This window comes from Heptranchias perlo, chromosome 20 (assembly GCF_035084215.1).
Source record: "Heptranchias perlo isolate sHepPer1 chromosome 20, sHepPer1.hap1, whole genome shotgun sequence".
In the NCBI taxonomy this organism is placed as follows: Eukaryota; Metazoa; Chordata; class Chondrichthyes; order Hexanchiformes; family Hexanchidae; genus Heptranchias; species Heptranchias perlo.
This window is the reverse complement of record NC_090344.1, coordinates 33,457,557-33,473,642: the sequence shown is the minus strand read 5'-3', so window position 1 is coordinate 33,473,642 and position 16,086 is coordinate 33,457,557. Positions and strand designations below refer to the sequence as shown.

Below are 16,086 nucleotides of genomic sequence, written 5' to 3'. Positions count from 1 at the left end.
CAGGAAGAGTTTAAAGTCCCCAGACGAACTGTGATCAAATTTTGACCTATCTCGTGTATGGGAGCATGAGGGGGGGATAGGAGGGAGACTAGAGAAAGATGTGCGTTCAGGGTTAGGGCAGGGGGGACCGATAGGCTAAATTTGGCTTGGTGGACCAGGGGAAGGGAGGGAAGAGGCAGAGACAGCTGAACGGATGGTCTCCTCGCACTTGTGGAGGTGAGGGCGGAGGGGGCAGGGGAGAGGGGGTTTAAGGAGACGGTTTGTAGTGGAAGAGAGAAGCTCTGGGGCCTAGCTTTGATTCCAGGGTAAGTGTGCAGGGTCCTGAGGCTCTGCCTCTGGGTCGGGGACACCGAGGGGTGGGTGAGAACAGATGCCAGCAGCGAAGTGGCGGGTGGCACAGTTGGCGAGGAGTCAGGTGACTGGGGGGCATGGAGCCAGAGTGCCCGAGCTGACTTGGGGAGGCGCTCGAAGGTGATATTCTGCTCCTCCCGTCTTGCATTCCAGTTAGAAACGGAGCCTCCGAGTTAGAAACGGAAGGGCACTTGCCTGGATGAGTGCAGCTCCAACAACACTCAAGAACCTCGACATCGCCCAGGACAAAGCAGCCCGCTTGATTGGCACCCCATCCACCACCCTAAACATTCACTCCCTTCACCACCGGCGCACCGTGGCTGCAGTGTGCACCATCCACAGAATGCACTGCAGCAACTCGCCAAGGCTTCTTCGACAGCACCTCCCAAACCCACGACCTCTACCACCTAGAAGGACAAGGGCAGCAGGCACATGGTAACAACACCACCTGCACGTTCCCCTCCAAGTCACATACCATCCCGACTTGGAAATATATCGGCCGTTCCTTCATCGTCGCTGGGTCAAAATCCTGGAACTCCCTTCCTAACAGCACTGTGGGAGAACCTTCACCACACGGACTGCAGCGGTTCAAGAAGGCGGCTCACCACCACCTTCTCAAGGGCAATTAGGGATGGGCAATAAATGCCGGCCTCGCCAGCGACGCCCACATCCCGGGGATGAATTTTTTAAAAAACCGCACCGACAGAAAGCATACCTGATCTCGTCTATGCTGGTCCTGTACTGAATGGCTATTAATAGCAACCTCAGCTTAATGTAGCACAGTCTAGAGGGAATTGGAGAGACAGAAATGGGAAAGTATCACAGAGTGAATCACTGCAACTTTTCAATATCCCTTCAAACAAATCCTTTCCCACAGAGACTTCTAGTCACCTTAAAGACTCATTATTTCAGCAAGTTCACATGTTTCACTCCCTTTGCTATCTTAAAGCGCAGATGGAGGCCATTCAGCCCATCGTGTCTGGGTACAGCTCTCCAATTAGTCCCACCACCTCCCCCCGCTCCCCGCTCTTTCCCCACAGCCCTTGCAAATTCCCCCTCTCCGAGCGTTTATCCCATTCCCTTTCGAGAGTAAACTGTGCGAAATGCAAATGGGGCAAAAAGGGAAATTGCTGTTTCAACACGAACTCTGTCCCCGCCCCTCCTCTCCCCTCCTCGCCCGAAGTTCTCGGGTTCCATCAGGTCGTAGCAGGCCCCTGCAACTTAAAGGGCTCGACACTTGGCCACTTGGGGTGGGGGCGGGGGAATCCGGGTTTGGGTGGAGGGGGAAGGAAGGAAGGAAGGAAGTCAGCTCCTGCCCCCCGCGCGCGGCCGAGGACGGGACCGGCCGCGAGGCACCCCACGGTCGAATAATCAGCCGATGCTCAATGTACCGAGATCGCCCGCTCAGGCGAGATGCTCAACGCACGAGGAAAATAATCCCCCCCACCCAGAGGCTACGAGAGAAAGCAAGAGGAGGGAGAGAGAAAAGAAAGACACTGAGTTGGTGAGTCGTGCGGACGGGAGCAGGAGTTTACAAAGGGACATCGATAGATTAAAGTGAGAGGGCAGAACTGTGGCAGATGGAGTTCACTGTGGGGAAGTGTGAGGTCGTCCACTTTGAACCCAAGAAAGATCGAGCCGAGTATTCTCTAAATGGCGAGGAGCTCGGAACTGCGGGTGAGCAGAGAGATTGAGGGGTCCAAGTACAGAAATCACTAAAAACTCGTGGACAGGTACAAAAAATAATTAAAGAGGCGAATGGGATGTTGGCCTTTATCTCGAGAGGGCTGGAGTACAGAGGGGTGGGAGTTCTGTTACAGCTGGACAGAGGTCAGACCCCATCTGGAGACTGCGTTCAGTTCTGGGCACCGCATCTCAGGAAGGATATATTGGCCTTGGAGGGAGTGCAGCGCAGATTCACCAGAGTGATACCGGGGCTGAAAGGGTTAAATTACGAGGGCAGGTTGCATAGACTAGGCTTGTATTCCCTCGAGTATCGAAGATTAAGGGGTGATCTAGTTGAGGTGTTTGAGATGATTAAAGGATTCGATAGGGTCGATAGAGAGAAACTATTTCCTCTGGTGGGGGGAGTCCAGAACAAGGGGGCAGAACCTTAAAATTAGAGCCAGGCCGTCCAGGGAGTGATGTCAGGAAGCACTTCTTCACACAAAGGGGAGTGGAAATCTGGAACTCTCTCCACAAAAAAGGCCGTGGATGCTGGGGATCAGTTGAAATCGGGGATTGATAGACTTTTATTGGGTAAGGGTATCAAGGGATATAGCGCAAAGGCGGGTGAATTGGAATTGAGGCCCAGATCAGCCGTGATCGAATTCAATGGCGGGACAGGCTCGAGGGGCAGAATGGCCTCCTCCTCCTGTCCCTCGGAGCGTACGGAGGCTGCAGTACCGCTCAGTGCCTGTTGGTGGCCGTGCAAGGGCCAGGAGTCCATCCCCTAGCCAACAGCGCCATCGCCAGGCTGCCCAAGGTATTGCACCTGTCCAGGAAGTGCAAAAACTGACAGGGACCTTGGAGGGGTGGGGAATTTGCCTTTAAGGTTGGGACCGGGCTTATCGCAGGGCGGGGGGGGGGGGGGTGGTCACTGCGGTTTAGGGTAACTTCGGCCCTGGGAACTAAATTTCCACCGCACGCCTTCTGCGAGGGAGACCTTTAAACTGTTGACTTGACGTTTTTTTTAATTATTTGTTCATGGGATGTGGGCGTTGCTGGCGAGGCCGGCATTTATTGCCCATCCCTAATTGCCCCTTGAGAAGGTGGTGGTGAGCCGCCTTCTTGAACCGCTGCAGTCCGTGTGGTGACGGTTCTCCCACAGTGCTGTTAGGAAGGGAGTTCCAGGATTTTGACCCAGCGACGATGAAGGAACGGTGATATATTTCCAAGTCGGGATGGTGTGTGACTTGGAGGGGAACGTGCAGGTGGTGTTGTTCCCATGTGCCTGCTGCTCTTGTCCTTCTAGGTGGTAGAGGTCGCGGGTTTGGGAGGTGCTGTTGAAGAAGCCTTGGCGAGTTGCTGCAGTGCATCCTGTGGATGGTACACACTGCAGCCACGGTGCGCCAGTGGTGAAGGGAGTGAATGTTTAGGGTGGTGGATGGGGTGCCAATCAAGCGGGCTGCTTTGTCCTGGATGGTGTCGAGCTTCTTGAGTGTTGTTGGAGCTGCACTCATCCAGGCAAGTGGAGAGTATTCCATCACACTCCTGACTTGTGCCTTGTAGATGGTGGAAAGGCTTTGGGGAGTCAGGAGGTGAGTCACTCGCCGCAGAATACCCAGCCTCTGACCTGCTCTCGTAGCCACAGTATTTATATGTCTGGTCCAGTTAAGTTTCTGGTCAATGGTGACCCCCAGGATGTTGATGATGGGCAATTCGGTGATGTTTCTTGTGAGTTTGGCTGATCTGAGTCGGGGTTTGAGGGTGGGGGCTATAACTGCCCACTGTGTTTTCAGGAGAGGGAAGGGGAGAGGGTTGAACACCTCAGCCAGACTCCCCGCTCTGGATTGCTATTGGCTGACCTTCCCCTCCCCCCCTCGGAAATGGGGATGGTGGAAGTCGATTAAAGAAAGAAAGACTCGCAATTATTATGCGCCTTTCATGACCTCAGGGCATCCCAAAGTGGTTTACAGCCAATGAAACACTTTTAGTACTGTAGTAATGGAAACATAGAAAATAGGAGCAAGAGTAGGCCATTCGGCCCGTCGGGCCTGCTCCGCCATTCAATATGATCATGGCTGATCGTCTAACTCAGTACCCTGTTCCCGCTTTTTCCCCATATCCCTTGATCCCTTTAGCATTAAGAAATATATCTATCTCCTTCTTGAATATATCTAATGACTTGGCCTCCACTGCCTTCTGTGGTAGAGAATTCCACAGGTTCACCACCCTCTGAGTGAAGAAATTTCTCCTCATCTCGGTTCCCCGTATCCTGAGACTGTGACCCCTGGTTCTGGACTCCCCAGCCATCGGGAACATCCTCCCTGCATCTAGTCTGTCTAGTCCTGTTAGAATTTTATTTGTTTCGATGAGATCACCTCTCATGTAGGAATCAGGGCAGCCAAGTTGCGCACAGCAAGATCCCACAAACAGCAATGTGATAATGACCAGATCATCTGTTTTAGTGATATTGGTTGAGGGATAAATATTGGCCCAGGACACCAGGGAGAACTCCCCCTGCTCCTCTTTGAAATAGTGCCATGGGATCTTTTACATCCACCTGAGAGGGCAAACTGGGCCTCAATTTAACGTCTCATCTGAACGACGGCACCTCCGACAGTGCAGCACTCCCTCAGTACTGCACCGGGAAGATCAGCCTGGATTATGGGCTTAAGTCTCTGGAGTGGGACTCGAACCCACAACCTTCCGACTCAGAGGCGAGAGTGCTACCCACTGACCCCTTGTCAGGTAAGGGGCAGGATCGGTTTCCTTCCTAATGGGAACTGCCTATGTAAACGGGTCACGCTGTAATTACAGCCTCCCGCCAGTGGGAGGCGCTGTGACGGCAAGACGGTACAATAGCAGCGTGGCAGGTTTACAGAGGCAGCTCCCATGCTGAATGCGGGCAGAGGAATTTGCAGTGCAAACCTAACAAAAATCAGGATCGAACGCTTGACGTTAAAATGGGGACTGAATGACGTCGATGCATGCCCTCGAACCCGGAGCAATGCCACTGGAGGTCAACCAGATATTAGAACGAAAGGCTTGTTGGAAGGTAACTCCCGAGGGCCATCAATTGGGCGAAGCCTCTTCTGCGACCTTTCACACCACCCTCCCTCCCACTCCTTCCCGGCCGTGAACGCTGTCGCGCCATTAATGCCGATAAGTCACTCACTCGCACACAATACTAAAGGGCATGCCTACGAAGGCGTCAGACAGAAACTCGGTGTAAATCTCCTGGGTGACTCCCTCTTGGTAGATGTCGAGCCAGGTTCCGGTTTTACGCTGCAAACGGGAAGGGCGTTCAGCAGGAATGTGGAAACGCAAGAAGGCAAGAGACATTCAGTAAGGAGAAAACAGTCAGTGACCCATCAAACTCATCCATCTACCCGCGTTCTCTCAAAGCCCTTCTTTTCTAACACCCATTCAGCCCATCTTACTGTAAATCATTGATCGAAGCCCATCCCTCTAGTCCCCTAACTCTCCCATCGAAGCCCATCCCTCCAGTCCCCTAACTCTCCCATCGAAGCCCATCCCTCTAGTCCCCTAACTCTCCCATCGAAGCCCATCCCTCCAGTCCCCTAACTCTCCCATCGAAGCCCATCCCTCCAGTCCCCTAACTCTCCCATCGAAGCCAATCCCTCTAGTCCCCTAACTCTCCCATCGAAGCCCATCCCTCCAGTCCCCTAACTCTCCCATCGAAGCCCATCCCTCCAGTCCCCTAACTCTCCCATCGAAGCCCATCCCTCCAGTCCCCTAACTCTCCCATCGAAGCCCATCCCTCTAGTCCACTAACTCTCCCATCGAAGCCCATCCCTCCAGTCCCCTAACTCTCCCATCGAAGCCCATCCCTCCAGTCCCCTAACTCTCCCATCGAAGCCCATCCCTCCAGTCCCCTAACTCTCCCATCGAAGCCCATCCCTCTAGTCCCCTAACTCTCCCATTGAAGCCCATCCCTCTAGTCCCCTAACTCTCCCATCGAAGCCCATCCCTCTAGTCTCCTAACTCTCCCATCGAAGCCCATCCCTCCAGTCCCCTAACTCTCCCATCGAAGCCCATCCCTCTAGTCCCCTAACTCTCCCATCGAAGCCCATCCCTCTAGTCCCCTAACTCCCCCATCGAAGCCCATCCCTCCAGTCCCCTAACTCTCCCATCGAAGCCCATCCCTCTCGTCCCCTAACTCTCCCATCGAAGCCCATCCCTCCAGTTCCCTAACTCTCCCATCGAAGCCCATCCCTCCAGTCCCCTAACTCTCCCATCGAAGCCCATCCCTCTAGTCCCCTAACCCTCCCATCGAAGCCCATCCCTCCAGTCCCCTAACTCTCCCATCGAAGCCCATCCCTCTAGTCCCCTAACTCTCCCATCGAAGCCCATCCCTCTAGTCCCCTAACTCTCCCATCGAAGCCCATCCCTCTAGTACCCTAACTCTCCCCTCGAAGCCCATCCCTCCAGTCCCCTAACTCTCCCATCGAAGCCCATCCCTCCAGTCCCCTAACTCTCCCATCGAAGCCCATCCCTCTAGTCCCCTAACCCTCCCATCGAAGCCCATCCCTCCAGTCCCCAACTCTCCCATCGAAGCCCATCCCTCTAATCCCCTAACTCTCCCATCGAAGCCCATCCCTCCAGTCCCCTAACTCTCCCATCGAAGCCCATCCCTCTAGTCCCCTAACTCTCCCATCGAAGCCCATCCCTCCAGTCCCCTAACTCTCCCATCGAAGCCCATCCCTCTAGTCCCCTAACTCTCCCATCGAAGCCCATCCCTCCAGTCCCCTAACTCTCCCATCGAAGCCCATCCCTCTAATCCCCTAACCTTCCCATCGAAGCCCATCCCTCTAGTCCCCTAACTCTCCCATCGAAGCCCATCCCTCCAGTCCCCTAACTCTCCCATCGAAGCCCATCCCTCCAGTCCCCTAACTCTCCCATCGAAGCCCATCCCTCTAGTCCCCTAACTCTCCCATCGAAGCCCATCCCTCCAGTCCCCTAACTCTCCCATCGAAGCCCATCCCTCCAGTCCCCTAACTCTCCCATCGAAGCCCATCCCTCTAGTCCCCTAACTCTCCCATCGAAGCCCATCCCTCTAGTCCCCTAACTCTCCCATCGAAGCCCATCCCTCTAGTACCCTAACTCTCCCCTCGAAGCCCATCCCTCCAGTCCCCTAACTCTCCCATCGAAGCCCATCCCTCCAGTCCCCTAACTCTCCCATCGAAGCCCATCCCTCTAGTCCCCTAACCCTCCCATCGAAGCCCATCCCTCCAGTCCCCTAACTCTCCCATCGAAGCCCATCCCTCTAGTCCCCTAACCCTCCCATCGAAGCCCATCTCTAGTCCCCTAACTCCCCCATCGAAGCCCATCCCTCTAGTCCCCTAACTCCCCCATCGAAGCCCATCCCTCCAGTCCCCAACTCTCCCATCGAAGCCCATCCCTCTAGTCCCCTAACACTCCCATCGAAGCCCATCCCTCTAATCCCCTAACTCTCCCATCGAAGCCCATCCCTCCAGTCCCCTAACTCTCCCATCGAAGCCCATCCCTCTAGTCCCCTAACTCTCCCATCGAAGCCCATCCCTCCAGTCCCCTAACTCTCCCATCGAAGCCCATCCCTCTAGTCCCCTAACTCTCCCATCGAAGCCCATCCCTCCAGTCCCCTAACTCTCCCATCGAAGCCCATCCCTCTAGTCCCCTAACTCTCCCATCGAAGCCCATCCCTCCAGTCCCCTAACTCTCCCATCGAAGCCCATCCCTCTAGTCCCCTAACTCTCCCATCGAAGCCCATCCCTCTAGTCCCCTAACTGTCCCATCGAAGCCCATCCCTCTAGTCCCCTAACTCTCCCATCGAAGCCCATCCCTCCAGTCCCCTAACTCTCCCATCGAAGCCCATCCCTCCAGTCCCCTAACTCTCCCATCGAAGCCCATCCCTCCAGTCCCCTAACTCTCCCATCAAAGCCCATCCCTCTAGACCCCTAACTCTCCCATCGAAGCCCATCCCTCCAGTCCCCTAACTCTCCCATCGAAGCCCATCCCTCCAGTCCCCTAACTCTCCCATCGAAGCCCATCCCTCCAGTCCCCTAACTCTCCCATCGAAGCCCATCCCTCTAGTACCCTAACTCTCCCCTCGAAGCCCATCCCTCCAGTCCCCTAACTCTCCCATCGAAGCCCATCCCTCCAGTCCCCTAACTCTCCCATCGAAGCCCATCCCTCTAGTCCCCTAACCCTCCCATCGAAGCCCATCCCTCCAGTCCCCAACTCTCCCATCGAAGCCCATCCCTCTAATCCCCTAACTCTCCCATCGAAGCCCATCCCTCCAGTCCCCTAACTCTCCCATCGAAGCCCATCCCTCTAGTCCCCTAACTCTCCCATCGAAGCCCATCCCTCCAGTCCCCTAACTCTCCCATCGAAGCCCATCCCTCTAGTCCCCTAACTCTCCCATCGAAGCCCATCCCTCCAGTCCCCTAACTCTCCCATCGAAGCCCATCCCTCTAATCCCCTAACCTTCCCATCGAAGCCCATCCCTCTAGTCCCCTAACTCTCCCATCGAAGCCCATCCCTCCAGTCCCCTAACTCTCCCATCGAAGCCCATCCCTCCAGTCCCCTAACTCTCCCATCGAAGCCCATCCCTCTAGTCCCCTAACTCTCCCATCGAAGCCCATCCCTCCAGTCCCCTAACTCTCCCATCGAAGCCCATCCCTCCAGTCCCCTAACTCTCCCATCGAAGCCCATCCCTCTAGTCCCCTAACTCTCCCATCGAAGCCCATCCCTCTAGTCCCCTAACTCTCCCATCGAAGCCCATCCCTCTAGTACCCTAACTCTCCCCTCGAAGCCCATCCCTCCAGTCCCCTAACTCTCCCATCGAAGCCCATCCCTCCAGTCCCCTAACTCTCCCATCGAAGCCCATCCCTCTAGTCCCCTAACCCTCCCATCGAAGCCCATCCCTCCAGTCCCCTAACTCTCCCATCGAAGCCCATCCCTCTAGTCCCCTAACCCTCCCATCGAAGCCCATCTCTAGTCCCCTAACTCCCCCATCGAAGCCCATCCCTCTAGTCCCCTAACTCCCCCATCGAAGCCCATCCCTCCAGTCCCCAACTCTCCCATCGAAGCCCATCCCTCTAGTCCCCTAACACTCCCATCGAAGCCCATCCCTCTAATCCCCTAACTCTCCCATCGAAGCCCATCCCTCCAGTCCCCTAACTCTCCCATCGAAGCCCATCCCTCTAGTCCCCTAACTCTCCCATCGAAGCCCATCCCTCCAGTCCCCTAACTCTCCCATCGAAGCCCATCCCTCTAGTCCCCTAACTCTCCCATCGAAGCCCATCCCTCCAGTCCCCTAACTCTCCCATCGAAGCCCATCCCTCTAGTCCCCTAACTCTCCCATCGAAGCCCATCCCTCCAGTCCCCTAACTCTCCCATCGAAGCCCATCCCTCTAGTCCCCTAACTCTCCCATCGAAGCCCATCCCTCTAGTCCCCTAACTGTCCCATCGAAGCCCATCCCTCTAGTCCCCTAACTCTCCCATCGAAGCCCATCCCTCCAGTCCCCTAACTCTCCCATCGAAGCCCATCCCTCCAGTCCCCTAACTCTCCCATCGAAGCCCATCCCTCCAGTCCCCTAACTCTCCCATTGAAGCCCATCCCTCTAGTACCCTAACTCTCCCATCGAAGCCCATCCCTCTGGTCCCCTAACTCTCCCATCGAAGCCCATCCCTCTAGTCCCCTAACTCTCCCATCGAAGCCCATCCCTCCAGTCCCCTAACTCTCCCATCGAAGCCCATCCCTCTACTCCCCTCACTGTCCCATCATGGCTCCCACTGTATTGTGAATTAACCCAGTTGTTTTTGCCTCTATTACTTTGATTGGTAATTTATTAAAAACACTCCTTACTCTAAGTATCTGTTCAAAGTTTACTTTACGTTAATTTCCATTTAAATTCTATTCTCCGACTGATTCTGAAGTTACATTCTGGATTCTGGATCCCATTGAATATTCCCCATACCTCCCCTTTTCCCCATCTCCTGTCTATTCTGTAGCGGACAAGGCTGTCTAATCTTTTGTCATCGTTCGTCCCCTCTACAGCGGGATCGGTCGGGTTGAAAAATCCCAAATCCCAACTTACCATCCAGTTATCCGGCTCTGCATTCCATCCTTGCTCCAAAGGAATATTCCCAACCAAAACTTATCATAGACCTGTGGAGTCTCAGACCAGACCCACTCACTGATATCTGTTTTTTGAGCCTTTCGAAATAACCTCCCAAAAGTTAAAGCCGACGTGTGTGATAAGGGTTCATCACCTCTCCGCCAACATCTCCGGCCCTCTACAGAAAGTACGAGGTCCCATAGAGCTCCATAGAGACTAGGAACCTGTGGGCTGCCTTGCCCGCGTGTGATGGTCGACACGAAGGATATACCGGCCTTGGAGGGAGTGCCGCGTAGATTCACGAGAATGATACCTGGACTCCAAGGGTTAAACTACGAGGAGAGATTACACAAACTAGGGTTGTATTCCATGGAATTTAGAAGATTAGGGGGTGATCTGATCGAAGTTTTCAAGATATTAAGGGGAACGGATAGGGTGGATAGAGAGAAACTATTTCCGCTGGTTGGGGATTCTAGGAGTAGGGGGCACAGTCTAAAAATTAGAGCCAGACCTTTCAGGAGCGAGATTAGAAAACATTTCTACACACAAAGGGTGGTAGAAGTTTGGAACTCTCTTCTGCAAATGGCAGTTGATGCTAGCTCAATTGCTCATTTTAAATCTGAGATAGATAGATATTCAGTTAACCAAAGGTATTAAGGGATATGGGGCTAAGGCGGGTATATGGAGTTAGGTCACAGATCAGCCATGAACTCATCGAATGGCGGAACAGGCTCGAGGGGCTCAATGGCCTTCTCCTGTTCCCATGTTCCTGCATTCCTACATGGTCCATGTGATCTCCTGAACTGGTTTCAATCGCCTGAGGGGAGGCGGAGAGGAATTTTCCAGAGCGTTTTTCCCCTTATTGGCCCTTGAATTTTTCTCCGGTTCCTTGCCTCTCGCATGGCTGCGGGGAGGGGTGGGGTGGGAATTGTCTGGCCGTGATGCTCCGGCCATCAAGAGTGTGGGGCAGGCTTGATGGACCAGAAGGTCTCTTCCTGCCTGTCATTTACGTACATTGGTGTATAGATTCTCCGGCTGTGGGTGACACCACAGCTTGATTCTGTCCTTGCCCGATACCCGCATGCTCTCATTTCCATCTGGGGTCGCTGGACAGAAGCTTGACGACATCTCTCTTCCCTCCTCCTCACGCGCCCCCCCCACCCCCCTCTGCCGCACCGTGCCTTAACCCGTACAACCCTGCCCTGGCCTGAAATCAGCCAACTCAGCCCAGGCTCGGGGGGATTGGATCTGAGACCTCCTGCATAGAACTCACCGTCCAAAATTTCGTCGCGTCGTCAAGAGGGAGACTCTCGCCTCTTGGAGCCATTCTCGCGTGGGGTCATTCTCACCTGCACTCTGGACATCTTGATGAAGAGGTTGGCCAGCAGCGTGGAGAAGCCTGGGACGATGCAGTTCTGAGCGATGAAGCCCATCTTCAGCTCCGACAGGCAGATCACGCTGTCCCTCTGCTTCATGTCCCAACTGGGGAGGTTCTGCAGATAGGCCTGTCACGCCGTACACAAAACCGCACGGATTAAAAACGTCCCAAGGCGCTCCGCGGGAAAGCCAGCGTGAGCTGGACCCGTTTCTCGCTGGGGTGGAGATCACCTCGTGCGAGATGGTAGGTAATGCACAGAATTAATATCGGGCCACAGTGATCTCCTGACTGGTTTCGAACACCGAGGAAGGTCGGAGAGGAGATTCCCAGATACTTTTCCCCCCCAAATTGGCCCTGGGTTTTTAAATCGGGTTTCCCAGGAGATCACACGGTTTCAGGAGGGGTGGAAAGTGTATATATGTCATAATTGTGTGGGACAGGCTGGATGGACCAGGGAGTCTTCTCCTGTCCGTCACTGTTTGTACGTTATCAGACAAAATTTGACACCGAGCCGCATAAGGAGATATTAGGACAGGTGACCAAAAGCTTGGTCAAAGAGGCAGGTTTTAAGGATCGTCTGAAAGGAGGAGAGAGAGAGGCGGAGAGGTCGAGGGAGGGAATTCCAGAGCTTGGGGCCCGAGGCAGCTGGAGGCACGGCCGCCAATGGTGGGACGATGAAAATCGGGGGATGCGCAAGAGGCCGGAATTGGAGGAGAGCAGAGATCTCGGAGGGCTGGAGGAGGGTTCCAGAGATAGGGAGGGGGGGCGAGGCCGTGGAGGGATTGCTGGACTGGGAGCCAGTGCAGGTCAGCGAGACGAGGCCTAGTTTCTGTGTTAGTGATGGCCTGTCTTCACTAAAGTACCACATTCAAATCAGAATTATGCCAGCTACAAACCGTGCCCAAAAGCACGAGGCTTGGATTTTGAAAAATTAATTCTTGGGGTATGAGCGGGGCTGGCAAGGCCGGCATTTATTGTCCAATGCTAGTTACCCTGACAGTTAAGAGCCAACCGCCTTGATGTGGGACTAGAATCATGTGTCGGCCCAGACCGGGTAAGGACGGCAGGTCTGCTTCCCTAAAGGACACCAAGTTATAGTCCAACAATTTTATTTGAAATTCACAAGCTTTCGGAGGCTTCCTCCTTCCTCAGGTGAATGTTGTGGAAATGAAATCCTCGAACCCTTCCCATTTATAAATCACAGAACAATACCTGGTGATTACAGAAAGTCTTTCCAACTGCCCGTTGCCAAGGCAATCACAGTGTGCAGACAGAGAGGTGTTAACTACAGGGCCACCGAATATACAAACAACCAAAAAAAAACAGAGAGAGAGAGAGAGGCAGAAACATAGAAAAGACAGCAAATGACCCGTTATATTAAAAACAGATAACATTTGTTTGCTGGTGGGGTTACGTGTAGCATGACATGAACGCTTGGCATGGGTGATTGCCTTGGCATGGGTGAACGCATGGGTGATTGCCTTGGCAACGGGCAGTTGGAAAGACTTTCTGTAATCACCAGGTATTGTTCTGTGATTTATAAATGCAAGAGGTTCGAGGATTTCATTTCCACATTCACCTGAGGAAGGAGGAAGCCTCCGAAAGCTTGTGAATTTCAAATAAAATTGTTGGACTATAACTTGGTGTTGTAAAATTGTTTACAATTGTCAACCCCAGTCCATCACCGGCATCTCCACATCATCCCGAAAGGACATCAGTGAACCAGTTGGGTTGTTACGACAATCTGACAGCTTCACGGCCACTTTTATTTGAATGGACTTTTTTTTTAAAAGCGATTTCAAAATCTCAAACTGCCAGGGTGGGATTGGAGGCCACCTTCTCTGATTATTAGTAAATTAACATAACTGCTACGCTAATGGATTTTGGCACGACAAACCCCCTCCCTGCCCATTCGCTTTCCCACTTCCCCTTTGTATTGGCACTCGAATCAAACCCGACTTTTTCTTTCCCTTAAAACAAACTTTCGCTGTTTTTTAAGGGGTTTTTTTGCCTTCATTCCAGGTGGTTGATCACCGAAGGCGCTTTGAAGATGCCGAGCAAGCCCGAAACCAGCCCGCTGCCACCTTCTCAGGGCAACGAGGGCTGGGTAAAGAATATGGGCTTGGGACGTGAGCATGTGGGAAGGTGGGATTGAGGGAAATGGTGAGAAGGTGGGTGGGTGGGTCGAGGATACAATGTGAAGGTGGGTGGGTGGGTCGAGGATACAGTGAGAAGGTGGGTGGGTGGGTCGAGGATACAATGTGAAGGTGGGTGGGTGGGTCGAGGATACAATGAGAAGGTGGGTGGGTGGGTCGAGGATACAATGAGAAGGTGGGTGGGTGGGTCGAGGATACAATGTGAAGGTGGGTGGGTGGGTCGAGGATACAGTGAGAAGGTGGGTGGGTGGGTCGAGGATACAGTGAGAAGGTGGGTGGGTGGGTCGAGGATACAGTGAGAAGGTGGGTGGGTGGGTCGAGGATACAATGTGAAGGTGGGTGGGTGGGTTTGAGGATACAATGAGAAGGTGGGTGGGTGGGTTTGAGGATACAGTGAGAAGGTGGGTGGGTGGGTCGAGGATACAGTGAGAAGGTGGGTGGGTGGGTCGAGGATACAATGTGAAGGTGGGTGGGTGGGTCGAGGATACAATGAGAAGGTGGGTGGGTGGGTCGAGGATACAATGTGAAGGTGGGTGGGTGGGTCGAGGATACAATGAGAAGGTGGGTGGGTGGGTCGAGGATACAATGTGAAGGTGGGTGGGTGGGTCGAGGATACAGTGAGAAGGTGGGTGGGTGGGTCGAGGATACAATGAGAAGGTGGGTGGGTGGGTCGAGGATACAATGAGAAGGTGGGTGGGTGGGTCGAGGATACAGTGAGAAGGTGGGTGGGTGGGTCGAGGATACAATGAGAAGGTGGGTGGGTGGGTCGAGGATACAATGAGAAGGTGGGTGGGTGGGTCGAGGATACAATGAGAAGGTGGGTGGGTGGGTCGAGGATACAGTGAGAAGGTGGGTGGGTGGGTCGAGGATACAATGAGAAGGTGGGTGGGTGGGTCGAGGATACAATGTGAAGGTGGGTGGGTGGGTCGAGGATACAATGAGAAGGTGGGTGGGTGGGTCGAGGATACAATGAGAAGGTGGGTAGGTGGGTCAAGGATACAATGAGAAGGTGGGTGGGTGGGTCGAGGATACAATGTGAAGGTGGGTGGGTGGGTCGAGGATACAATGAGAAGGTGGGTGGGTGGGTCGAGGATACAGTGAGAAGGTGGGTGGGTGGGTCGAGGATACAATGAGAAGGTGGGTGGGTGGGTCGAGGATACAGTGAGAAGGTGGGTGGGTGGGTTCGAGGATACAGTGAGAAGGTGGGTGGGTGGGTCGAGGATACAATGAGAAGGTGGGTGGGTGGGTCGAGGATACAGTGAGAAGGTGGGTGGGTGGGTCGAGGATACAATGTGAAGGTGGGTGGGTGGGTCGAGGATACAATGTGAAGGTGGGTGGGTGGGTCGAGGATACAATGAGAAGGTGGGTGGGTGGGTCGAGGATACAATGAGAAGGTGGGTGGGTGGGTTTGAGGATACAATGAGAAGGTGGGTGGGTGGGTCGAGGATACAATGTGAAGGTGGGTGGGTGGGTCGAGGATACAATGAGAAGGTGGGTGGGTCGAGGATACAGTGAGAAGGTGGGTGGGTGGGTCGAGGATACAATGTGAAGGTGGGTGGGTGGGTCGAGGATACAGTGAGAAGGTGGGTGGGTGGGTCGAGGATACAATGAGAAGGTGGGTGGGTGGGCCGAGGATACAATGAGAAGGTGGGTGGGTGGGTCGAGGATACAGTGAGAAGGTGGGTGGGTGGGTCGAGGATACAATGTGAAGGTGGGTGGGTGGGTCGAGGATACAATGAGAAGGTGGGTGGGTGGGTCGAGGATACAGTGAGAAGGTGGGTGGGTGGGCCGAGGATACAGTGAGAAGGTGGGTGGGTGGGTCGAGGATACAGTGAGAAGGTGGGTGGGTGGGTTTGAGGATACAGTGAGAAGGTGGGTGGGTGGGTCGAGGATACAATGAGAAGGTGGGTGGGTGGGTCGAGGATACAGTGAGAAGGTGGGTGGGTGGGTCGAGGATACAGTGAGAAGGTGGGTGGGTGGGTTTGAGGATACAGTGAGAAGGTGGGTGGGTGGGTCGAGGATACAGTGAGAAGGTGGGTGGGTGGGTCGAGGATACAGTGAGAAGGTGGGTGGGTGGGTCGAGGATACAGTGAGAAGGTGGGTGGGTGGGTTTGAGGATACAGTGAGAAGGTGGGTGGGTGGGTCGAGGATACAGTGAGAAGGTGGGTGGGTGGGTCGAGGATACAATGTGAAGGTGGGTGGGTGGGTCGAGGATACAATGTGAAGGTGGGTGGGTGGGTCGAGGATACAATGTGAAGGTGGGTGGGTGGGTCGAGGATACAGTGAGAAGGTGGGTGGGTGGGTCGAGGATACAATGTGAAGGTGGGTGGGTGGGTCGAGGATACAATGAGAGGGTGGGTGGGTGGGTCGAGGATACAGTGTGAAGGTGGGTGGGTGGGTCGAGGATACAGTG

The 16,086-nt window shown here is 54.3% G+C and overlaps 1 protein-coding gene across 1 annotated transcript in view; it reads right to left on the bottom strand.

The window, feature by feature from the left end:
- The window catches only part of LOC137336022 (calcium-activated potassium channel subunit alpha-1a-like), a 140,340-nt gene that overhangs the window by 51,635 nt on the left and 72,619 nt on the right, over window positions 1-16,086 (bottom strand). Inside the window, exons 14-16 of the mRNA XM_068001525.1 lie at window positions 11,489-11,644; window positions 5,192-5,301; window positions 1,067-1,135 (exon numbers count right to left, since the gene is read on the bottom strand). Of these exons, the coding sequence (XP_067857626.1) occupies window positions 1,067-1,135; window positions 5,192-5,301; window positions 11,489-11,644 (335 nt within the window). The remainder of the gene's footprint in view (window positions 1-1,066; window positions 1,136-5,191; window positions 5,302-11,488; window positions 11,645-16,086) is intronic.